Below are 24,144 nucleotides of genomic sequence, written 5' to 3'. Positions count from 1 at the left end.
TGCCCTCTGGGCTTCTCAGCCTTCATGATCCCCCAGATTTCCTGCCGGTGCCAACAGCTTCCATCTGTCATCAGCTCCTCCTCATCCTTGCCCAGCAGCTCTCTGCACCTTGGTTTCCCACTGCCTGTCCTTCCCAGCCTGCTCTCAGAACTCAGAATTTCAGGATCCCTGGACTCCACAGTGGGTTTCAGTCCCTCTGGAGCAAGAGAGCACTTGGCACACATACCCAAATCCTGCTGGCTTCAGGTGGGGATGCCCAGGAGAGAAGGTCCTGGTGCCCTGTCTGGGCTGCAGGGGCTGCCCTGGTGCTGTGCTCTGCGTGCTGCAGCAGGGCTGTGCAGAAGGCCAGGCAGGATCTGGGGAATGTTCTCTGTGCCCTGAGCCTCCCAGGTCCCTTCCCCTGTGTCCTTGAGGGTCCGTGGGGATGCCCAGGTCCCAGCACAGGCACCAGGAGGAGTCTCATGGTCTGTGTGGTTCCTTGCTCACCCAGGTGCTGCCTCTGGCTATCACCAGTCACATCAGCTTGTCCCTTAGCCTGAGGGATGCTGGGGCTCTGCCTGCCCTTCCCCTTCTCCCCAGTTCCATCTTACTCTCTGTTCTGTGTCTGTGTTCTCTCCTTGTGTCCCTCCCTGCCTCCCCTCTGCTGACTCTCTTGTTCTCTCTCTCCACAGACCATCCTGGCACCCAGTGGTGGCTTGTACTGCCTGGGTGGGGGCTGTGATGGCACTGTAGGTACCAGCTGTGTGTGCCTGCATCCCTCCCTGCCCCTGCCAGCCTTTGCATGTGCCCTGTGTGCCACCGAGGCCACCACAGCTGGCTCCTCCCTCTGGGCTGTGGCTCTGCCCTGGCCGAGGGGATTGGGTTGACACCCCCACACACAGACACCCCTTCCCACCCTGCACAGCCAGGGGACCCCACAGAGACACCTCTCTTCAGTCCTCCTTTGGTTAAAGTCCTGCTGTGACATTCCCCAAACTGCCCTTCCCTGCTCAAACAGCTCTCATTAACCCTTCCTGTGCCCGGTGCCCACCCTACACCTCACCCTACAAACACAGGACGTGCTGTGTGGGACTGAGGCTGTCTGTGGTGGCCCTGTGACCCTCAGGGCTCTCCCAGTCCATGTGGCATCATGCCTTCCTTCCTGCATGATCCCAGTGTGAGCGTGGGGCCTGGGGAGATGGGGAGAGGAGCCAGGGGCAGAAGTGCCAGCACACTCTGCAGTCTGACCCTGTGTGCAGGCAGGGGCACCACGGCTGGTGCCTGGGGGTGGGATCTCTTTGCCATTCCTCCCCCAGGACTGGAATCCCTGCCTTGAAGGCCTGGGGGCCCCAGCACTGTCTGTCTGTCCTTCAGGACCCTGATGACAACTCCCGCGTCTCCATCACGTTTTTCCGGCTCTTCCGGGTGATGCGGCTGGTGAAGCTGCTGAGCAGGGGGGAAGGTGTCAGGACCCTCCTGTGGACCTTCATCAAGTCCTTTCAGGTCTGTCAGCAGCTCTGCTCCCCTCCCAAACACACACATGCCCAGGGCTGGCAGCGCTGGCTGGTAGCATGAGCAGCCTGTCCTCACCAGGTGTGATATAGGGTCCCCTCCAGCCAGGTCTCATGAGCCATTGGAGATCTATACCACACCCAAGATAGCTCAGCTACCTTAGAGGGCATAAAATCAGCAGGATGGCTTCTGTGGTAGTGTTGGAAACAGAAAAGTTTTAATAAAAGGCAAAATAACAAAACTCTTTCCAGAGGAAAACTGAGCCAGGTGCAAGAGGTTCTTGCTCCTGGTAAAACACTTCACAAAAGTGATTAGTTTCTTTGTTCTTTTCTTTTTCTAGTAAATTGCTTAGGCAAAACTTTTTGTCTCCTGTCCAATTGGCTGTCCTTAAGTTTGAGGTGAAGTCCCCCAGGTCCTATGAGGTGTCTTTTTTGCTAATTGAGGAGAGAAACTTCTGGGCTTTTCTCCTTTTTAAGGAGACAAAGGATAGGTTTGTCACTCTGTCAGCAAGGGGCACATTCCTATACAGGCAGAGGAGAAAGCTCCAGTGCTCCTGCTGGCCTCAGGCTGGGCTGGGGGCCTGTGGTGTGCAGAACATGGCCCATGTGGGTGGGAAGGTGACAGCTCTGGGAGTCAGAGCTGGGCCAGGTGCTGGCAGTACCTGCTGGGCCTGTTTGTCCTGGTCCCAATGAACTGGGATCTGCACCAGATGGGTACTCAGGGCATGCTGCAGCATCTGCTCACAGCCTGAGCTGGGCACTGCCCTCAGCCCTGGGCTGTGCTGAGCCCCTGGCCCAGCCACAGAGGGCACTGGGGGCTGGCACCAGCCACAGAGAAGGGGTCAGCAGGGGGGTGTGAGAGGAACAGGTGAGCTGTCCCCTCCTGCAGCACCTGCAGAGCCCAAGCCCTGTCCCTGGGCTGTGTCTCACCCAAGCCATGGTTCTTTTGTCACAGGCTCTGCCATACGTGGCCCTGCTGATTGTGATGCTTTTCTTCATCTATGCTGTGATTGGGATGCAGGTGAGGGGCACAGGGAGCAGGGGGTGGGAATTGATCTTCATCAGATGCTCTGAGCCTGATGGCACTGGGGAGGTGGGACAGGGAGGGACTGGTTCCTCTGTTAGGCTCTTTCTGGGACTTGGCACATGATGGGAGCTGTTTACCCTGGTCTGCAAGGGTGTTTGGCAGCCCAGCAGCCTCCTCCTGTCCCTGGGCTGCAGCCAGGGCAGCTGGGGCACATGGCACAGAGCACTTTGGGAGTCAGTGGCACAATGCAATGGCACAATGCAATGGCACAATCCATTGGCACAATCCTTTGGCACCAGTGCTTGTGCTGGTTCGGACCCTGTCTCCGTGGCCCAGATGAAGTGCAGCTGTAGTCAGGGGTGCTTTCAGCACTGGCAGGAACGTCCAAGTAGTTTCTAAGCCCCAGAGCACCACATCCAATCTCAGTCTCTTTTGGGGATGCCCACAGCCAAATAAACCAGAGGAAGTGGACTCAGGCACCAGAAGGTGTTTGGTGCCAAGGAAAGGATGGCACACTGCAGACCTGCCACTGTCATTTACAGATGTTTGGGAAGATTGCCATGGTGGATGGGACCCAGATCAACCGAAACAACAACTTCCAGACCTTTCCACAGGCTGTGCTGCTGCTCTTCAGGTCAGTCTTGTCCTGCCGTGTGAGCAGCTCCAGAAGGCTCTGAGCCTGTGGGAATGCCCAGCTTGGAGTGAGGGAGGACCAACATTTCAGTGCTGATTTCTTTTTTGTCCCACAGGAAGATCTCCTGCAGCAGTGGGAGCGTTTCAGGAGAGGCTTTGGGGTTTCTTGGTGTGGCTGCTGGAGAGAGGGGCATTTAGGGGTTGCTATTCTGAGTATTTCCTTCCCAGACTAGATTTTAATTTGTGAATTGTGAGGAAATCTCAGGAAGCAGGAGCTCAGCCCAAGGCTTTCCTTGACTCCAGACATTTCTGGAGCTTTCAGTTGCCCTATAGCAGCAAGCCCAGAATCCCGACTGCTCCTTTTTTTGTTCACAAACAGCCTTTTGCCAGTGATTCAGTCAAAACACCAATTACTAACATAAACCACGGTGGCCTTCACCCAGCACTAGCTGTTCTTGGGTTGCACTGATACCTCATGCCTTTGCAAGATTGCAGATCTTCCTCCGCTCTTCCTGGAGTGGATCTGCCATTGGTTTGCTCCAAGGGGCTGCCCATGTGCTTCTGATAACATGAACATTTTATGGGCAGTGTTACAAACCAAAGCTGCTCTTTAACTGGCATTCTGAGGCATTGTTTCACCAAAAGCAGCTGGTAGTTATTAGTTCTGCTCTCTGCCTAGTGTTGTGGTAAGGTGGGAATCTTATTCCTTTGATTTTTGGAAATTCCAGTATATTATGGCAGCGGAGGGTTTGGATTTCCTTACAACAGTTTGTGTGTGACCGTGTTCACAGGGGTCCGAGGATGAGGGAAGAGATGAGGATCTGACTCCATGTTTCAGAAGGCTTGATTTATTATTTTATGATATATATTACATTAAAACTATACTAAAAGAATACAAGAAAGGTTCTCATCAGAAGGCTGGCTAAGAATAGAATAAGAAAGAATGATAACAAAGGTTTGTGGCTTGGGCTCTGTGTCCAAGCCAGCTGACTGTGATTGGCCATTAATTACAAACAACCTCATGAGACCAATCACAGATGCACCTGTTGCATTCCACAGCAGCAGATAACCATTGTTTACATTTTGTTCCTGAGGCCTCTCAGCTTCTCAGGAGGAAAAATCCTAAGGAAAGGATTTTTCATAAAAGTTGTCTGCGACATTTGTGTTTCCCATTCCCCTGTGTGCTGGGCTGGCCTGAGCTCTCCCTGTATGCCCAGGGACCAGCAGGTGTGCCCTGTCCCCAGGTGTGCCACGGGCGAGGCGTGGCAGGAGATCCTGCTGGACTGCAGCTACGGCCGGCGCTGCGACCCCGAGTCCGACTACGCCGAGGGGGAGGAGTACACCTGTGGCACTGGCTTTGCCTACTTCTACTTCATCAGCTTCTACATGCTCTGTGCCTTCCTGGTAAGCATCTTTCACAGTTCTGTTTCCTCAAAGTGTCTGGTCTTATTTGTAAGGCTTTGAAACTTGTTTCTAGTTCCATTTCTCTCTCAGCAATGTCTGTCCTATTCCATGGCATTTCTCAGCCAGCATTTCTTATCTCAAGGTTTGCATTTCTTATCTCAAGGTTTGCATACAGATGCACACTATGTGAGCCTTCTGTCAAGCTTTGAGATGTCTCTACAAACCCATTTCCCACAGTGTGCTGGCTCCCTTGGCACCCCTGTCCTGCCTGGGCAGCCATGGGGTTGGTAGCTGTGTGTGCATGGGGCGAGCCCCTGAACCTGCCCCTGGGGACGTCAGCCCCAGCCCACCTCTCAGGTTGCTATTTGATAATTGCTGCCCCGAGATGTGCAGGATGTCTCTCTTTCAGCCCACACAGCTGAAGAACGAGTCTGGACTCTTCACTTGTTGGTCTTGAAGTTGTTTATTAATTCTTATCTATAAAATTTTCTTTCTGCCCAGCCGAGATCTGCTCAGCAGGGCAGCCACAGGCACTCTGACCGCCCCCGAGGCGGTGTTGTCTTTTTATACTACAAACTACATATAACATATTTACGCTTAATTCCCAATACCTATCACCTGTGTTAGACAGTGAGCTTCTATTCTAAACCAATCCCAAAGTGCCTGCATTACAGCAGAAAATGGAGAACAAGGAGAAGAAGAAGAAGAAAGGCTGGACATGCCCAAGTTCCTCCATCTTGTCCCCACAACCCCCATACCAAAAATCCTAAAATCTACATTTTCACCCTGTGATAATTTTATTATTACACTATTCAAACCTCTGTGACTTTCAGGTCCTCATACAAAGCTGGTAATTTGTTCCAGGGGTCATAATCAAACCCGCAGGTGTTCTGGGCTGTGTGCCAGGGTCTCCGAGCCCCCCGGCGGGTCCTTGGCAACTCTGGACACCCAGAGGGATGTGCTGAGTTCTGACACCCACCTACCCAGCCATGCTGTAAACTGACACTGCCCTCCTGGGGGACCCAGGATCCCTTTTAGTGTCTCCCCACAGCCTCTGTGTGCTGCCTTCCAGATGTGTTTGTGCTGGCCTCAGCAGGGGTGGAGAGGGACGAGATGCTGATGTCCTTGTCCTTTCACATCACCTGCTTGGGCAGGAGGCTCCTCTCTGCATGGGAACACCCTCACTCAGCATCATCTGACTGCAGGACAACCCAGAACACATCTGCCCTGTTTTTGTAGCTGCTCTCTCTCCCCTGGCTGGGTCCTTCCCATGCTTTCCTCTGTCCTCAGATCATTAACCTCTTTGTGGCTGTCATCATGGACAACTTTGACTACCTGACACGGGACTGGTCCATCCTGGGGCCCCATCACCTGGACGAGTTCAAGAGGATCTGGGCTGAGTACGACCCCGAGGCCAAGTGAGTGAGGGTGGCTGGGTGGGTGGGCAGCATGGAGGGGGTGTGTGGTGTTTTCTGGGGTCCCCCATTGAAGGGAAGAAATGATGAATCTGACTCCATGTTTTCAGAAGGCTAATTTATTATTTTATCACATTCTATTTTATTATATTATGACATTATATTATAGTATATTATGACATTCTATTCTATTCTATTACATTTATATGACATTATATTATATGACATATTATATTACATTATATGACATGACATTATATTACATGTCATTACATTACATTATATTACATTATAGAATGCTATACTAAAACTATACTAAAGAATATAGAGAGAATACAGACAGAAGGCTAAAAGATAACAACAAAAACTCATGACTGTCTCTTCAGAGTCCAACACAGCCTGACTGTGATTGGTCATTGAGTAAAAACAATTCACATGTTGGATAAACAATCCCCAACCACATTCCAAAGCAGCAAAACACAGAAGAAGCAAATGAGATAATATTGTTTTCCTTTTTCTCTGAGGCTTCTCAGCTTCCCAGGAGAAGAATCTTGGGCAAAGAGGATTTTTCAGAAAATATGGCAGTGACAGGGGTGTTCCATGGAGGGGACACATGCAGGCAGGGTGAGCTGTGGCACTGCCACCAGCCAGCTCCCAGCATCTCAGAGGTTGATGTGGACTTGCCAGAGTTGGTCCAGGTTTGATAAAAGCCATCAGGATATTTGGGACTTTCAGTCTGAGACTTTCAGTTCCCTCTCCATCCAGCTGTGGTGAGGCTGCCTGTGAGAACCCAGAACATCCCTCTGGCTGTCCAGGATGGCCAGGACCCTGCCAGGGGGCTCAGAGACCCTGGCACAGAGCCCAAAACACCTGTGGGTTTGATTATGACCCATGGAGCAAATTACCAACCTTGTATGAAGATCAGCAAGCCACAACAGTTTAGGTAAAATAATAGTGAAGTTATCACGGGGTGGAAGAGTAGATTTTGGGGTTTTGGGTATGGGGGTTCAGGAGGCAAGATGGCGGGAACTGGGTGTGTCCAGCCTTTCTCCTTCTTCTTCTTGGCCTCCGTCTTCTGCTGTGATGTTGGCACTTTCAGATTGGTTTATAGTAGAAGTTCACTGTCTAACATAGATGATAGGTATTGGGAAGTTATTGTAAATATTGTACACGTAATTTTTAGTATAAAGACATAACACTGCTCTGGGGGCAGGCAGAGTGCCTGGAACTGTCCTGCTGGATGGACCTCGGCAGGGCAGGAGAAAATTTTTTATAGATAAGGAACAATAAACAACCTTGAGACCAAGAACTGAGGAGTTCTGACTCCTTCTTCAAGTGCTGGGCTGGGAAAAGAGACTTTCCAACTTTTCTTGGGGTCACTCTGACAAGCTAAAGATCCCGATAGCTGCCAACCATTCCCGTGTCACTGCACACCTTCACCGGCTCCCCAGGGCCACAGGGAGCAGCTGCTTTCCCCCGGAGGAGCAGAGGGAAGGGTGGGGATTTGCCCAGGGCTCAGCCCTCAGAGCAGCTCCCCAAGGCACTGCCAGGCAGCTCTGCTGCCCCTCTGCTGTTTCCTCTGCAGGGGGAGGATCAAACACTTGGATGTGGTGACTCTGCTGAGGCGTATCAACCCTCCCCTGGGCTTTGGGAAGTTCTGCCCACACCGTGTGGCTTGTAAGGTAAGAGCCAAGGTGGTGTGTGAGCACGGGGACATGTAGGAATGTGCCCCCTGTGGACGGGGGACCAAGAGATTGTTGGCCATTTTGTGCCTTCTAATGAAAAGCTGCTGAACTCACAGTAGTGAGACTGCTTTACTGATAAGAAATAATGAACACCTGAGTCAGAACATGAACTATCATCTCAAGTGCCTTCTATCCAGACCCAGGGAAACCCACAGCTGGTACCCCCACAGTGTCCAATAACCAAATCACTTTCAGTAAACATTCTCCATAACACATTCCACATGTGCCAAACAACAGGAGCAGCAAATTCAGATAAGAATTATTTTCTCTTCTTGTCTGAACTTCTCACTGCCTTCCCCAGGAGAAATCCTGGGAGAGAGAATCATGTCTCTCTCTGCTCAGAGAATGTGAATGCCACAGCCCTGGGCAGGCCAGGCAGGGGCCTGGGGCTGCCAGGCTGCTGTGGCCCTGCTGACAGGGTTGGTTTGCTGTGTGTGCAGCGCCTGGTGTGCATGAACATGCCCCTGAACAGCGATGGCACCGTCACCTTCAACGCCACCCTCTTTGCCCTGGTGAGGACAGCCCTCAAGATCAAGACAGAAGGTGAGCAGGGATCCTGGCTGCCTCTGCAGCCTGACAGAGAACCTTCCTTGTTTCCTTGAGAATTTCCCTTGTTTCACTTTCACATAGATTGAGTTTTGTTGATGTCTAGGACCAGTTGAATAACAACCATTCGTTAAATTCAAATAGAAGACATTCAGTGTCAACATTGCAGTGTTGCCCCTAACAGGAGAAAGTGCACATTAGGTTTGGAAAGGACAGAGTGATAGAACATAATTAAATTTTTCCACTGTGCATGAAAACCAGCCACATGGCACCTTTTAATGGAAATCTAATTATTTTAAACTAAAGGAGAGCTAAAAAGAGTGCTTCATTCCTCTAGCAGCTGAGTATTGGCAGTGAAGATGTTGAGATTCAGGAAAAAACCTGTGGTTTAAAACAGGTGGGAGGACAAATTGTGGTCACTGCATCTGTCCACAGCTGGTTTTTACAATTATCAATACCATAATATTACAACTGTCCTCTATTGTATAGGAACAGGTATGATGCAGTTCCTTCACTCAGAAAAGCCCACTTTCTATGGTGTGGGTTACCATTCCCCCACTGGCCAGGGCACTCAGGCATTTCTCTGTGGGGTCAGATCCTGTGGACAAACCCCCAGCCCTGCTGTTATTGCCCATCCCGGGATGGGCAGAGCCCTGGGTGCCTGCATGGGATGCTCAGCCCAGCCTGGAGGATGTTATCAGCTGATGGCCACGTGTTGCAGCCCTGAGGAGCGAACCAGTGCCACCAGTGCCACCCCCAAACAGCTCAGGAGTGGGGCTGCTCCAGCTCCCATCCTCTGAATTTAGCTTAGGAGAGGAGCTGCTGCCCTGCACAGAGCTGAGGTGGTTCCTGAAGATCAGGACTTTCCTGTGCTCACCTCCTGCTTCAAAGTGTGGCAGGGATGGGCTGGCTCTGCCCACAGCCTTCATTGCAGGGACTCCCAGGCCCCTGAATTTCTCTGTGCTGGGGAGGAGCTGCTTTCCTTCACCCCCTCCTTGCCAGCAGCAGCAGAGTTTGCTGAGCTGTGCTGTGTGTCCCACCAGCTTGTTATGGGAATAAATCAGGCAGGACTCCATTTTCTTCATGGTGGAAAAAAAGCTCCTTCTTTATTCACATAACTGGTTTTAGACAGTTTTACAGACCTTGTGTGGGACTCCAATTGGTCAGGAGCTTTCTTGCAATTACTTTATTGGTTAGCAATAAGTTCTTATCCTGGATTGATTGGTCACTCAGACCCCCAGCACGTACATGCAGGAAAAGTTGTTTGTGATAGATAGAAAAATTAAAACCATCTACCAGTATAAAACAGTTTATAGAGGTGCAAACTGTTTTTTACCTGGGAATAGAATGTTATGTTAATGAACTGCTCACACCAGGATTGCTCTCACATGGGAACTTGCAAAGGGCTAGCCTGACAAGGCCAGCCACTGATTTTAGGAGAGCAGGCTTGATTTTATGAAGCCTTTCTTTATGATTTTTACCTTACTGCAGCCCTTGTTTGTGTGCCTGTGCTGTGGCAGAGCCAAGGCCAGGCAGTGGTGGGTTCCTGGGATCAGTTCTTCCAGCAGTGCCATGGTGCTTCCCTCTGCCTGGGGTGGGAACCTGGCAGCCTGGGAGTAGCACAGGAGACCTTGGAGGTAAACTGGGATTTCAGAAATGGTGAATTCTGTGGGAGCACCAAAGGGGAGGTCAAAATCTGTGCTCTGGCTAAAATCAAAGCCTTGCTCTTACTAAGCTCACCTTTGTTGGGTGGGAGACAGAGGAGCTGTCGCACCCTCCAGACTGGCCAGGTGTTCACAGGCTTTGTCTTCACTCCTGTTCACACCCCTGGGAATGAACTGCTCTGTCCTGCTGGCTTTCCTTGTAGGAGTGTGCTCTTTGTTGATGGAGGAACAAAATTATTCTTTGTTCTTTTAAAGAAGTTTAGAAGTTTTTTTTCTTCTATTAAGTGAAAAGACATTTCATAGGACTTAGGGGACTTCACCTTAATCTTAAGGACAGCTAACTGGATAGAAGCCAAAAAGTCTTGCTTGGGGAATTTAGTAGAAAAATAAGTGAATAAAGAAACGAATTGCTTTTATAAAGTGTTTTACTAGGAATAAGACTGTTTAGCTTTTGGCTCAGTTTTTTTGTTTGTTATTTTGCTTTTTATTAAACTTTTTTTTTTGTTTTTAACACTGCAACAGAAGCTATTTTGTTGATTTTTATGCTTCTAAGGGTAGCTGAGTTATTTTGGGTGTGTTATAGGCCCCCAAGAGCTTATTAGACCTGGCTCGAGGAGGCTATTATAACATTTCCTCACAGGTAATTTTGAACAGGCCAATGAGGAGCTCAGAGCTATCATCAAAAAAATCTGGAAGCGAACGAGTATGAAGCTTTTGGATCAGGTCATCCCACCCATTGGAGGTATGTCCCCAGGTGTCCCTCCCAGAGGGGCACAGCCACTCCTGCTCAGGGTCCCACTGCTGCAGCCACGGGGATCCTGGAGGAGCAGAACCTTCATGTTGGTTTCACCATCATGTTGGTCTCCTCCCTCCAGATGATGAGGTGACAGTGGGCAAATTCTATGCCACTTTCCTGATCCAAGAGCACTTCAGGAAGTTCATGAAGCGCCAGGAGGAGTATTATGGGTACCGGCCCAAGAAGAACGCTGTGGAGATCCAGGTTGGTGTGTGGGTGCTACTAGAGGGGAAGTTCTCCCTGGACGAGGCTTCCCCCAGCCTGGGGGACTCAGAGAGCTGCAGGGAGCCTGTGCCTCATGTCTGGAGGTGAGGTGGCCCAGGTGAACCAGCACTGAGCTGGCCATGTGTCCCCAGCTCTGAGTGTGACCTTGGTATGCAGGGTGCAGGGGAGGGCTTTGACTCTCTGCTCCACTCACTCTGGTGTAGAGAGGGCTTGGCAGGATCTGGTGCCTCACCAAGGAGTTTTAACACCTGGAAAGTCCCAGACCATTGTCTGTGCCAAATGCTGCTCATCCCAGCCTGTTATCATTATATTGCAAAGGTTCTACTGTCATTATTTTGCAGGTGTTCCACATTGCTAGAGTTTCGTACCTCCTTGATGTTTCTCATTTGTTGTTATTATATTGCAAGAGTTCTATTGTCATTACACTGCAAGGGTTCCATATTGCTAGAGTTTCGCACCTCCTTGATGTTTCTTGTAGGCAGCTCCTCTAGGCACTGACTCTTCCTTCTTCTCACAGCAGCCGACTGACTCCAGTTCCCCTCAACAAACCAAACCACTCTTTTATAACACTCTTCTTATTATCAGCTATAACTCTGGCCTGTTAAAATCAGGCCTGCTCCTAATCTTTAATAATTGCAGAATTCACAGAATTCACAGAACGACTAGGTTATCCAGTAATCTTATCTTTAGGGGATAAGATTACTTTCTATACTACCTTTATTTACTTTATTCTATCCCCCTACACCAGCCCTCACCCACCTGCTCTGCTCCAGTCCCAGGGCCTTGTCCCTGCTCTCCCCTCAGCTCCATGTTTCTGGTGTTCTCTCAGCCTCACAGAGCACCAGGGGAGGGGGCTCCACGTGGCTGACCTTGAGTGGGACCCCTGCAGTCAGAGAAGCCTGCACAGCAGACCCAGGGGGTGCTGGCAGATGGTTTCTGTGCCTGGCCAGAAGGCTGGGATGTCCCTGGGCTCTCCTGACTTCGTAGGGAGGAAATCACCTGTGGAGATAAAAGAGCAGGACCCAAAGGTGCAAAGCAAGGAAAGAGCCAGGTCCAGATCAGGGAAGAGCCTCAGCCTGCCCTTGGCTGTCACCTCCATCAGGGCATTCCCTTGTGGGGACAGCAGGAGCCCAGAGACTGTAGGACAGCTGTGGGACAGCAGCAGCTCGGGAGCAGGGCCACCAAGCACAGCCAGCTGCAGGCTGTGACCCACGGCCTGTGCTCGGCAGGACACCTGGCAGGGGGACGGTGCCTCACCATGCCTCCCTCCCCAAAGAGCAAGGGGAGGGTGGTGGGCTCACCCAGCCCTGCCTTCCTGTCCCCTCCAGGCTGGGCTGAGGAGCATTGAAGAAGAAGCTGCTCCTGAAATCCATCGGGCCATTTCTGGGGACTTGACTGCAGAGGAGGAGCTGGAGAGAGCCATGGTGGAGGCTGCCCTGGAGGAGGGGATTTACAGGGTGAGTTCAGTATGCACAGCACAGTTTGGTGTCCCACCAGCCCTGATTTCAGAGTGCTGGTGGGTCAGCTTGGCTGCTAGCTCTGGGGGACATTCTGCAGGTGTGGGCCACAAGGATGAGCAGCACTTCTGTCCTTTCTGGGAGCATCAGGACATCCTGGTGGTGGCATCTTGGGCAAGCTGCTCTCTGCCTCAGTTTCCCCTCTGTGAAAGGAGTGAGCCCATGTGCCTGGCAGGGCTGTGCTGGATATTTACCTGCTGGTTTGGAGGTTTCCACTCACACCTTCTGCCTGGCCCAGGTGGGACAGCTCTGGTGTCACAGGAACTGATTCACATCCCATCCCTGGCAGCCTCAGAGACAGCCTGGGCAGTTGTGGGGTTGCAGAGTTCCTTCTGTGTCCCCAGGTGCCACCACCTCAGGCTGTCCCACAGAGGTGACAAGATTTGTCATGGCCTGGCTTATCCTAGTCCTGCTTGTCTTGGTTTGAACAGCCAGGTGTCTGCTAAGGAGGGCAGGAGCCTCCCCTGAAATGGAAAATGTAAACCCCCTCCGTTCAAATTATTATAATTTTGAAATTAAGGGGCTCTCAGGCAAAGATATGGGAATAGGAATAACAGTTCTTTACTAGGAAAATTAAAATTACAAATAAAATAGTACAAAACAAATCACCGCCAGAGTCAGAACAGGCCCTGCTCCCCTGTGTGTCAGGGGGTGGCACAGCCCCATCCCATGGGGGCTCAGCCCTCCTGCAGTGCCAGCTGTGCTGCTGCTGCAGCAGGGATCCTGCACAAGGGGGGAGTTTTCCTCTGCAGCTCCAGGGCTGCTGCAGATGGGCCTGGGCTCCCTCTGGCAATGCAGGGCAGCAGAAAGCTGCTCCTCTGGCAATGCAGGGGGCAAAGGCTGCTGTGCTGTGCCAGGCTCAGATTGGATCCAGGTAGGAATGCTTGGCTCCTCCCCTGGGCGCAGCATCTCCCCAGGAGATGCTGGAATTGGATCAGCCATGAACATAATTAATAATTAATAAATAATGGCCCAGTACAGAAGAGATCTCCTGGAGGGAGGATTGGTTGTGGGAAAGATAAAGAAAACTGCCCCATGAACAGCAGATACCTGCCCCACAGATAGGAATAGAACACAGACCCCCATTTCTAACCTAAGACACTGCTGCATGGCCATCAACCCTCAGTGCCTCAGTTTCCCCACGTGGGCAGTGAAGCTGTGGGGACTGTGCATTCTGCAAGGCCTGAGCAGAGCAATCACTGTTTCAATGTGGGAATGGCCCCAGAGCAGCCTGGAGCTCCAGGCTCCCCCTGATGCCCTCCCTGTTGGTTGCAGAGAACAGGTGGCTTGTTTGGCCAGGTGGACAGCTTCATGGAGCCCAGCAGCCCACTGCAGCCCCAGGTGGCCAGCCAGAGGCCCCTGCAGTTCACCGAGGTGGGCACTGAGGACCTCGACTCTCCTGTGTTCCTCGATGACTTCCCCCAGGAGGCCAACACCAACATCAACAATGCCAACAGCAGCAGCTGGCTGCAGGGGTAAGGGGCTCAGGCTCCATGTGCAGGTGAGGAGGGCAGTGCTGGCCCTGGGGCTGTCCTGGCAGCTGGCTGCACCCTGGCCTGGCCAGGGCTCCCATCCCACCATCCTTCATCTCAGTGCCATGAGCATGGAGGTGGCAGCAGAGCTCCAGGGATTGCAGGAATCTCCCCTGCCCCTCACCTGCCAGTCTCTGTGGGCCAAGGGCCAGGCTGGGACCTGGGCACAGGTAAAAGGGACAAAAATTACCAATGGGATGTATTTAGTCCTGCTTCTTGGGATCTCCACCCTGTTCATCCATCCCAGTTGTCCCTATGGGTCTGCCCCCACAGGCTGGGGAAGGTGGGAGGGCTGCCCCCCCAGGTGGAGCTGGCTCAGTGTGTGCTCCCAGCCAGGCTGACCCTCCTGCCTGCCCTTGCCAGGGTGCACTATGAGGATGAGGTGCTGAGGAGGACGCTGCCAGCAGCACGCAGGCGCCCGGCCTGGGGTGAGTCTGAGCTTTGTTGTTCTTCTGGGGCACTGGGGCCATCCCAGGGCCAGGGCAGGGGGAAGGGGCTGATGGTGGTGGTGGAAGGAGGAGGTGCAGGCCCCAGTAAGTTGGAGGTTTGCTGAGAGCACTGAGCACAGCAGGATCTCTCTGGAGAGCTCCAGGAGACCCTTCTCCCTCCTTCCACCCTTGCAGGTGATGAAACATGGAGACAGTGCCTAAGCTTGGGGAGCACTGGCCATCCCAGGGCAACTAGACCATGCTTGTTTCTTTAAACAGGGACTCTGGGTGCTGCTGAACTCCTAACTCCTGTTTTCCCCAGTCTAGCAAGCCTAGTCCCATCTCTGTCTGGCAGTGGTGTCCTTGCTCTTGTATCCATCTGGTGGATGTTGAAACACTAAAGGGAAACAGGGCTCGTGAGGGGCTTGAAACATAAACCCTGTGAGGAACCACTGAGGGAGCTGGTGGTGCTCAGCCTGGAGAAAAGGAGACTCAGGGGTGCCCCCATCGCTCTGCACAGCTCCTGAAAGGTGCCTGTGCTCAGCTGGGGCTGGGCTCTTTCTCCAGCAGCACTGACAGAACCAGAGAGCACAGCCTCAAGCTGCACCCAGGGAAATATAGGCTGGATATTAGCAAAAAGATTTTACAGAAAGGGTGATAAATTTCTGGAATGGCTGCCCAGGGAGGTGGTGGAGTCCCCATCCCTGGGTGTGTTTAACAAAGCCTGGATGTGGCACTGGGTGCCAGGGTTGAGTTGAGGTGTTGGGGCTGGGTTGGACTCCATGATTTTTGAGGTCTCTTCCAGCCTGGTGATTCTGTGAAATCTGTGAATTCTGTGATGTTCCCACCCTTCCCTCCCACAGAGCAGAGCCGCCCCATCCCCATGGAGAGGCTGAGCAGGAGGAGAGGGGGCACCTCTGGGGGTCTCTCATCACCAGGGCCCCTCCTCCCGCAGCAGGTAAAAGGGGCAGTGCATGTCAGAGGGGACATGTAATGTGGGGGACACAGTGAGCCTCCCTGCCATCCTGGCACTCCTCCCTGCCATCCTGGCACAGCTGTGCTGGGAAGGAGCCCTTCTCCAGGCTCATTGGGTGTGTGTGGCAGCCATCTTGACATCTTCAGTGTCATGCTTTTTATAAGCTACAAGAACGTAAAATTTGGTGGATGTTTGGTTGATGATTTATGATCATGGTTTATATTTTTGTTTGGTTTTTTGGGGGGTTAGTTCTATGTTTGTTTTGGGGTGGTTATGGAATGATGATGGCAGTTGGTTGTTGTTTTTGATACCAGGAAATATAGAGGAAGGGTGATTGAAAGTGTATTGATGATAAAGCTCCAGCCTTGCTGGAGCTTTTCTCTTGGATCAGCCTGGAGATGGAGCTGGGCTCCCACCTCACTGCTGTAACAGCCATGGGGAGCTCCTCAAACAGCTGGAGCAGCTGGAAGCCCATTCCTCTGGCTGCCCATCTGCCTCCAGAGCCAGGGCAGAAGGGGTGCATCAGATTTGCCCCCATGGTCCCTTTGCTGGGCACAGTGCCTCGTGCCTGGCACGTGCCAGGGCTGGTTCCCTGCTCTCTGTTCACATGGCCCTGCTGGTCCCATTTTGGGGGTGCCCTGGACCCAGGAGCTCCAGCAGGATGGCATTGCCTGTCCAGGCACTGGGCAGGGACAGGGGACAGACCCTGCAGCCCCCACACTGGCATGGGAGAGATCTTCCCTGGGCAGTGTCCCAGCACATGTTGCAGCTCTGTGCTGCTCTCACCCAGCTGCCCACAGAGGATGGCACCGTGACAGGAACAGCATCCAGCTCCAGGTTCCAGCAGAGAGAAACTGGTGAGCCAGGAGCATCCTCCACCCCAGCCATCACCTTCCTCATTCAGGAGGTAAGGCAAGGGCACAGCTTGGCAGAGGGAACAGCAGGGATGGCAGGGAACTCCAGGGATGCCATGCTTGTGCCATGATGGGAGACTGGGGGGCACAGCTCAGCCACAAGGACAAGCAGCAGCTGTGTGCCAGCACAGAGGGCAGAGGGAGGAGAAGAGGGAGGGAGGGAGGGAGGGTGGGTGCAGCCAGGGCAGTGCCCAGGCTGAGCACCCAGGCTGTGCTCTCATCCTCTGCCAGGCTCTGATCTCCGGAGGCCTCGGGGCTCTGGCCCAGGACTCGTCCTTCCTAGCAGTGACCAGGGATGAGATGGCAGCCAGCAGCCAGCTGCAGGTGGATGAAGTGGAGGAAGCAGCTGTGGAGCTGCTAAAGGGAAGAGAAACACTGCAGGGCACAAGAACTGGCTCTGCCCCTCTGGATACCTCAGCTGTGGCACCAGGCAGATCCCCAGGGCTCAGGGGATCTCCCTCATCTCCCTCCCAGAAGACCATCACTGCCACTCGCCTCTGAGCTGCCCCTGCACTTCCAGGGCTCTGTCTCAGGGCTGCAGGAGCAGAACCACCCTGTTCCTGCTTCTGCCTGGGGTCCTGAGCTGCTCTGGCCAGCTGTGCTATCACTTTTGGGACAGGTCTCGGGGATGCTGGTGCAGAACAGGACAGTGCTGTTCCAGCAGGGTCTTGCAAGAGCTGGACAGGTCATTAAAGTGTTCCTGCTGTGTGACTCTGGGTGCCCCTCCTGTCCTTCCCGCCTGCACAGCCAGTGGAGGGGGCTGCAAATGTGACACCACATGTCGCCAGAGCTGGCAGTGATTCACATGGCAGCTCCAGTCCAGTCATTTTGAGGTTGCCAAGCTCTGGGGATCTCCTGAAATCCCAGCAGCTGGACCCTGCATCCTCGTGTCTCTGCTGGAGCCTGCAGCCAAGTCTGGCCTGTGAGGAGATGTGCCAGGGGCTGGCCTGCAAAATGGGGCCTGGGGCCTTCTTGGCTCCCTGTCCCAGCTGTGTGTGGAACTGGGGATGGGGCAGAGGTGTGAAGGCATGTTTGGGCTGGGGCAGCAGCCCTGGGGCTGGCCAAGAGGAGAGCTGGACACTGTGAAGCCATTTCTGCCCCTTCCACTCTCTTTACACTGTGCTCTTGTGGTCAGGCACCCATCCCTGTCCCTTGGAAGGTCTCGTTCAGCCCTTGCCATCCATCCCACAGCTCAGTGGGGCCAGGAGAGTGTGAGCTGTTCCTGCAGTGCTCCCAGCTCTGCCTGTGCTGGTGCTGAGCAGGCTGCTCCTCTCTGGGCTGCCCAGGGGACCCACAGTGCCCCTGTGGGATTGGGGTGCTGAGCCCCGGGACAGCCCCATCTCCCAGCCCCGGGGCAGCCCCATCTCCCAGCTCTGGGACAGCCCCATCTCCCAGCTCTGGGGCAGCCCCATCTCCCAGCTCTGGGACAGCCCCATCTCCCAGCCCCGGGGCAGCCCCATCTCCCAGCCCTGGGACAGCCCCATCTCCCAGCCCTGGGGCAGCCCCATCTCCCAGCTCTGGGGCAGCCCCATCTCCCTGGGACAGCCCCATCTGGGACAGCCCCATCTCCCAGCTCTGGGACAGCCCCATCTCCCAGCCCCGGGACAGCCCCATCTCCCAGCCCTGGACAGCCCCATCTCCCAGCTCTGGGGCAGCCCCATCTCCCAGCCCCGGGGCAGCCCCATCTCCCAGCTCTGGGACAGCCCCATCTCCCAGCTCTGGGACAGCCCCATCTCCCAGCCCGGGACAGCCCCATCTCCCAGCTCTGGGACAGCCCCATCTCCCAGCCCCGGGACAGCCCCATCTCCCAGCCCTGGACAGCCCCATCTCCCAGCTCTGGGGCAGCCCCATCTCCCAGCCCCGGGGCAGCCCCATCTCCCAGCTCTGGGACAGCCCCATCTCCCAGCCCTGGACAGCCCCATCTCCCAGCTCTGGGACAGCCCCATCTCCCAGCCCCGGGGCAGCCCCATCTCCCAGCTCTGGGACAGCCCCATCTCCCAGCTCTGGGGCAGCCCCATCTCCCAGCTCTGGGACAGCCCCATCTCCCAGCCATGGCACAGCCCCATCTCCCAGCCCCGGGACAGCCCCATCTCCCAGCCCCGGGACAGCCCCATCTCCCAGCCCCGGGACAGCCCCATCTCCCAGCCCCGGGGCAGCCCCATCTCCCAGCTCTGGGACAGCCCCATCTCCCAGCTCTGGGGCAGCCCCATCTCCCAGCTCTGGGACAGCCCCACTCCAGCCGGGCGCCCATCTCCCAGCCTGGGGCAGCCCCATCTCCCAGCCCTGGGACAGCCCCATCTCCCAGCCACGGGACAGCCCCATCTCCCAGCCCTGGGACAGCCCCATCTCCCAGCTCTGGGACAGCCCCATCTCCCAGCTCTGGGACAGCCCCATCTCCCAGCTGTGGGACAGCCCCATCTCCCAGCCCCGGCACAGCCCCATCTCCCAGCTCTGGAGCAGCCCCATCTCCCAGCCCCAGCACAGCCCCATCTCCCAGCCCAGCTCCTCAGTGGGACCTGGCTCCCCAGGGCCCCCAGCCCAGCCTAACTGGGAGCTGGGGGGCTCTTGATCACCTAATATATATTAAAATGCAAAGAGTGGATGGTTCCCAGGGGAGGAGCAGATCAATGAGCCAGCCTGCTCCCCAGCATGGCTTTTATTGACTCAATCAAGGGAACTGCAGAGCTCCAGCTGCAGCCTGAGCAGCAGAGCCAGGCTGGTGCCTGCAGCTTCCCCCACTGCATGCAGCCAGCAGAGATGGGCAGTGTGGGGGATACTGCAGCACCCCTTCCTCTTGCTTCTGTGCCCTGGGGCAGGAGCTACACGCCCTGACATTCACACACACACCCTGATGGAGGAGCACAAGGGTTGGCAGTTCAGCTCTGGCAGCTGCTCTGCCAGGGGATGCCAAGGACACCATGGGGTCAGTGGTTGTGGTCTCCTGGTGCGTTTAGGGAGATGCAGGACTGCATGTATCACTTGGGTGGTCACTGGAGCCTCTAAACATAAAGGGTGACACTGTGGTGGGGACAATAGCACCGTGGAGGGGGCTCTGCACCTCTGGGGCTGCACAGGGGATGATTTGGTCTGTTCAGGTATGTGTGTGGTGTGTCTTTCTTGAGCTGATCCTGGCTGAACTGGGGGACAGGTGTGATTTGTGGTACAGCTGGCATGTGGGTGGGAGTAGGAAGAGAAAAACACCACAGCACAGTCCCTGCCCCTCTCTGGCGGGAGCTTCAGTGGGGAAGAGCCCAGCCTCAGGAAAATGAGCAGCTCAGGCTGGGAACTGCAACGTGCACCTTGCAAACACAGGGCAAAGAAAGAGGAATGAATACCAGCTCCTCACATCCTTGAAGAAAGCCAGACAGGCCATGTCCTGTGACCCCCATGATTTTGTACCAGCACACAGCCTCCTGCAGCAGAGCTGAGGAGCTCCTGCAGGATGCAGAGTCCTGTGAATGCATGGCCCATGGTCCTGGCACCTTGGGAGGGGCAAACATGGGGATGGGGTGAAGGAACAGTGCTGTGGAGGTGAAGGTACCCAGAGTGCAGAGCAGAGGGCAGGTGCTGGGCTCTGTGCTGGGCACAGCAATGCCTCACCAGCCATCAGCTGCTAGCCACCAGTGCTGGCATGTCCTGGCTGTCCCTCTCCCAGGATACAGCCTGGGCTCCTCCAAAGAAACCTCTGAGAGCCTCAGTTTGCCCTCGTGCTCCATTGCTATTTGCCCTGACATTGACCCCAACCTGCAGAGCTGGGAGTGCCCTGCAGGTCCCACCCTGCTGGAAGATTCTTTCCTCTGCAGAGCCAGGGCCTGGCTGTGTCTGGCTGCCCTCAGCCCCAGCAATGTGAGTGCAGCTCAGGAAAGGCAAACAGGGACTCCTTCAGCTTCCCAGCGCTTGTCATTTCCAGCCCTGCTTTCTGACGGCCTCTGGATGTGTTTCCCTCCCCGGCCTCCCCAGACCAGCTCCAAGGATGAAGGCAGTGGCTCTGTGGGCAGTGCCCTGTGCTGTGTGGGTGCCCAGCTTGCTGTGCAGACCCCAGCCCTGCAGTAGGGAGTGTGCACGCTGGGGAGCTCTGCTGGCACCTGACACCATCCTGGCATGGCACGTCCTCTGAGGACAGACTCAGCACAGCCCGGGACAGCCCAAAGGGCGGCCAGGCTCCAGTCCCGGGGGCTCTGTCAGGAGCTCCGAGCTCAGCCCTGCCCTGCTCTGTGTCCTGCTGCTCCACGGTGTCACCCCCAACACCAGCGGGGACAGGATCCGGGGGAGCCGAGGAGGAGCCGGAGCGATGCCAAGCATGCGGAGACACGCGGTGCGGTCCGGAGCAGCCCCGGTACAGCCCGGTACAGCCCCAGTACCTCCCGGTACATCCCAGTAAATCCTGGTACATCCCGGAACGGCGGAAGCGGCAGCGGGGCGCTGACCCGGCAGGGGGCAGCAGGGGCTGACGAGTGTGAGTGTGAATGGGAGTGCGTGTCCGTGTGTCCCGTGTCCGTGTGTCCCTGTGTCCGTGTGTCCCTGTGTCCGTGTCCACGTGTCTCTGTCCATGTGTCCCTGTCCCTGTCTGTGCGTCCGTGTGTCCCGTCCGTGTGTCCCTGTCCCTGTCCGTGTGTCTGTGTGTCCGTGTGTCTGTGTGTCTGTGTCCACGTGGCTCTGTCCCTGTCCATGTGTCCCTGTGTCCTTGTCCGTCTGTCCCTGTCCGTGTGTCCCTGTGTCCGTGTGTCTGTGTGTCCGTGTCCACGTGTCTCTGTCCCTGTCTGTGTGTCCATGTCCGTGTGTCCCTGTCCCTGCCTGTGTGTCTGTGTGCCCGTGTGTCCATGTGTCCCTATCTGTGTGTCTCTGTCCCTGTCCGTGTGTCCCCTATCCATTTCTCCCTGTCTGTGTCCCTGTATCCGTCCATGTGTTCGTGTCCCTGTGTCCGTGTGTCCACGTGTCCTTGTATCCGTGTCCACGTGTCTCTGTCCTTGTGTCCCTGTCCCTGTGCGTGTGCCCCTGTCCGTGTGTCCGTGTCCACGTGTCTGTCCTTGTCTCCCTGTCCGTGTATCCCTGTCCCTGTTCGTGTGTCCCTGTCCCTGTGTCCGTCTGTCCGTGTCCCCGTGTGTCCGTGTGTCCCTCTGTCCCTGTCCCTGTGTCCATGTCCCTGTGTCCATGTCCCCCTGTGTCCCTGTGTCCGTCTGTCCGTGTGTCCGTCTGTCCGTGTGTCCGTGTGTCCCGGCTCCGAGCGGGTTCCCGCGCCCTCCGCCGCGTGCTCGTCGTCCGGCCCTGTGGGCGTGTCCCGGCCCGGCCCCGCCCCGCACCTGGCCCGGCCCCGCCCCTGCCGCTGCCCCGCCGCTCCCGCCCCGCGGATGCTCCGGGGCAGCGGCGGCCGCGGTACCGTGCGGGGCCATGGCGGCCCCGGACAGCTGCGTGAAGGTGGCCGTGAGGGTGAGTGCGGGCACCGGTGCTTCCACGGGGGCGGGCCGCGCGTCCCGGGCCGCGCGGGCTCGGTGCGCACGGCACCGGTTCCGACAGGCGGGGCGGGCGCGGCAGCGGCGGCTGCAGGCGGGGGTTGCTGGGTGCCCGTTCGGTTCCGACCCCCAGCCCGGGGCAGTGGGACCCCGCCGGGCCGGTCTGTGCCGCGCCCCCACGGCCCCGCCGCTCCCCTCCCCACCCCCTCCGCACCGTTTCGGGATGTCTCCCCCCGATCCCCACCGGCTCCGGCGCTGCCTTCCCCCCACCCGCCCCCACCGCCGGCGGAGGGCGAGGCCGGGACCCCCGGCTCCTCCACCTGCAGAACCGGCGGCCACCCAGCCTGGGCACCTCCTGGCTGCTGCGCGGGTGCCTTTGGCCGTCCGAGGTGTCACCGGGATACCGGGCATTGTGGGGGCTCCCTGCCCGCCGCCCCCCGCTGGGTGGTGGGAAGCGATGCGGTATCTCGGTGTCCTTTGTGCTGGGAACAATGCGCCTGCAGCCCCGCACCTCTCAGAGGAGCTGCTGGCGGCCTCGGAGCCCGCCGGGGCTCGGGGGGCTGCGGAGCTCGGGGGGCGTGGGCGAGGCCGAGCCCCGCGGGAACGGTGACACCCCCCAGTGTCACCCCGGTCTTTGTGAGCGCCATGCCCGGCCCGGTGCGCGGCGGCGGGGCTCTGCCTCTCCCTGCCCCCGGGAGGAAGGAGCCCCCGCCGAAAGAGGGGATCCCAATCCCACGGAGCGGGACCGCGGGACCGTGCCCGGCCCGCGGGGGAAGGGACCGGCCGGGGCAGCCGCATCTGCCGGGCCCGCGGTGGTGGCGGAGCGGATGAGACCCGGCGGGAGCCCAGCCCCGCAGCGGACACGCCGCGCCCCGCTCTGAGCCCCGCCGGCACGGGCAGGGCGGGCTGGCGGCTGCGGGCACCGTGCGGGGGCTCGGGGGGCACTGCCCGCGCCCTGCCCGCTCGGAGCGGGAGCACAAAAGATGCTGCTGGTGCAGCGGCAGCGATGGAGGGAGAGCGGTGGGTGTGGGGCTGTGTGTGCGGGTGCACGCGTGTGTGTGTGCGCCGCGACACCTCCCCGCTCCCCCTGCCCCTCCATCCTGCTCACCCTGGCTGCTGCCCCAGGGGATTTTTTGCCGTTCTTCTCTGGAGAGGCCGAGGGTCGAGGCCAGGCTTGGCTGTGAGGGATGGGGGAGCTGCAGGAGTGAGGGCAGCCCCTGCTGCGGGTGCTGCTGCTGGCGTGGCTGCACAGGGGCAGGGGGCTGTGCCAGGATAGGGTGGCTGTGCCAGGACACTGACCCGGCAACCGATTAATGCCGACCATGGGGGTGGGGATTTCCTCCTGGCCGGACTCTTCCCGTCTCCATCCTGCATTTCTCTCGAGATGATGCCTTTGAACAGCATCCTGGCGATGGGGTGGGTGCCCCGCGGCATGGCGGCTGTGGAGTCCTTTCTGCAGGGCTGTCCTAATCCCTCAGGTCCCCTTCAGCCCTGCGGTCCTGGGCGGGCTGCTGCTTGGCTGGGGGACCGCAGCGGGGAGGTGGCTGGGGTGTGCAGCATTGCGGTGGGGCTGGGGCGATCATGGTGAGGATCCAGGCAGGGGGGAGAGCTCCAGCCCTCTTACACCCCTTCCTTGAGCCAGCATCCCGCTCAGAGCAGCTGGTGAGAGCTGGGCACACGGCGGGATGTGCTGCTGGAGGTGAGTCGGGAGGACAAAGGAGCAGGGCTGGCAGCGAGGAGGCTGCAAACAAAGCCGTCAGGTTGTGACGCCGTGCAGGAAGGTGGCTCTGATGCTCAGCTGAGTGTGCCGAGGCTGAGCTGCTCTCCCTGCAGACCACCCACCCACCTTTTCTGCCAGAGCAACCCCGGGGGCCTGGGGCTGGGTCCCCTCCTGCCCCGGGCTTGGAGCAGAGCGAGGTTTTCCTTTGTCAGTGCTGGTGACACCCTGCCGGTGGAGCAGCCAGGCTGCAGGATTCTCTAAGACCCTTGAAGTAAACCTGCCCCAGATCCCACCTCTCTCAGCCATCAGAGCACAGAGGAGATTGAATGTTTCTGGGATGCAGCAGGACACGGATCAAAGCTCCCCTTTTGTCCCTTGATAATGACATGAATGGGCCAGCTGTGCTGTTTCTTTGGGGTCTCTGTGTCTTTCTTTGGGGTCTCTGTGTCTGTGCTGCTGGTAGGAGGGAGGTGGGACCTGGGGAAGGGCCAAGGACACTGGGAAGAGGTGGTGGTGTTGCTGGGGGTGATCCAGCTGATGTCAAGAGCTGCCACAGCCATCAGGAGCCATCTCTCTGATCCCAGGGTGGGAGGATAGATAGGGACAGTTGAACAGAGATGCTGGATCCCAGTTCCTGCTGATTGCCTTGGTCTGGGAAGAGA

The 24,144-nt window shown here is 56.5% G+C and overlaps 2 protein-coding genes across 2 annotated transcripts in view; both read left to right on the top strand.

Annotated features, from left to right (window-relative positions):
• Positions 1-16,984, top strand: part of CACNA1S (calcium voltage-gated channel subunit alpha1 S) — a 62,458-nt gene extending 45,474 nt beyond the window's left edge. The window contains 16 exon segments of the mRNA XM_030965576.1: positions 672-728; positions 1,354-1,482; positions 2,446-2,511; positions 3,060-3,151; positions 4,395-4,554; positions 5,845-5,972; positions 7,555-7,651; positions 8,155-8,257; positions 10,565-10,666; positions 10,800-10,924; positions 12,274-12,402; positions 13,738-13,937; positions 14,358-14,422; positions 15,286-15,380; positions 16,189-16,305; positions 16,544-16,984. Coding sequence (XP_030821436.1) covers positions 672-728; positions 1,354-1,482; positions 2,446-2,511; positions 3,060-3,151; positions 4,395-4,554; positions 5,845-5,972; positions 7,555-7,651; positions 8,155-8,257; positions 10,565-10,666; positions 10,800-10,924; positions 12,274-12,402; positions 13,738-13,937; positions 14,358-14,422; positions 15,286-15,380; positions 16,189-16,305; positions 16,544-16,813 — 1,935 coding nt within the window. The 3' untranslated portion in view covers positions 16,814-16,984.
• A 4,664-nt stretch (positions 16,985-21,648) lies between these two features.
• The window catches only part of KIF21B (kinesin family member 21B), a 55,419-nt gene continuing 52,923 nt past the window's right edge, over positions 21,649-24,144 (top strand). The window contains 1 exon segment of the mRNA XM_030965682.1: positions 21,649-21,739. Within this exon segment, the coding sequence (XP_030821542.1) occupies positions 21,701-21,739 (39 nt within the window). The 5' untranslated portion in view covers positions 21,649-21,700.

Source organism: Camarhynchus parvulus, chromosome 26, assembly GCF_901933205.1.
Source record: "Camarhynchus parvulus chromosome 26, STF_HiC, whole genome shotgun sequence".
In the NCBI taxonomy this organism is placed as follows: Eukaryota; Metazoa; Chordata; class Aves; order Passeriformes; family Thraupidae; genus Camarhynchus; species Camarhynchus parvulus.
This window is presented reverse-complemented; position numbering and strand designations above follow the sequence as displayed.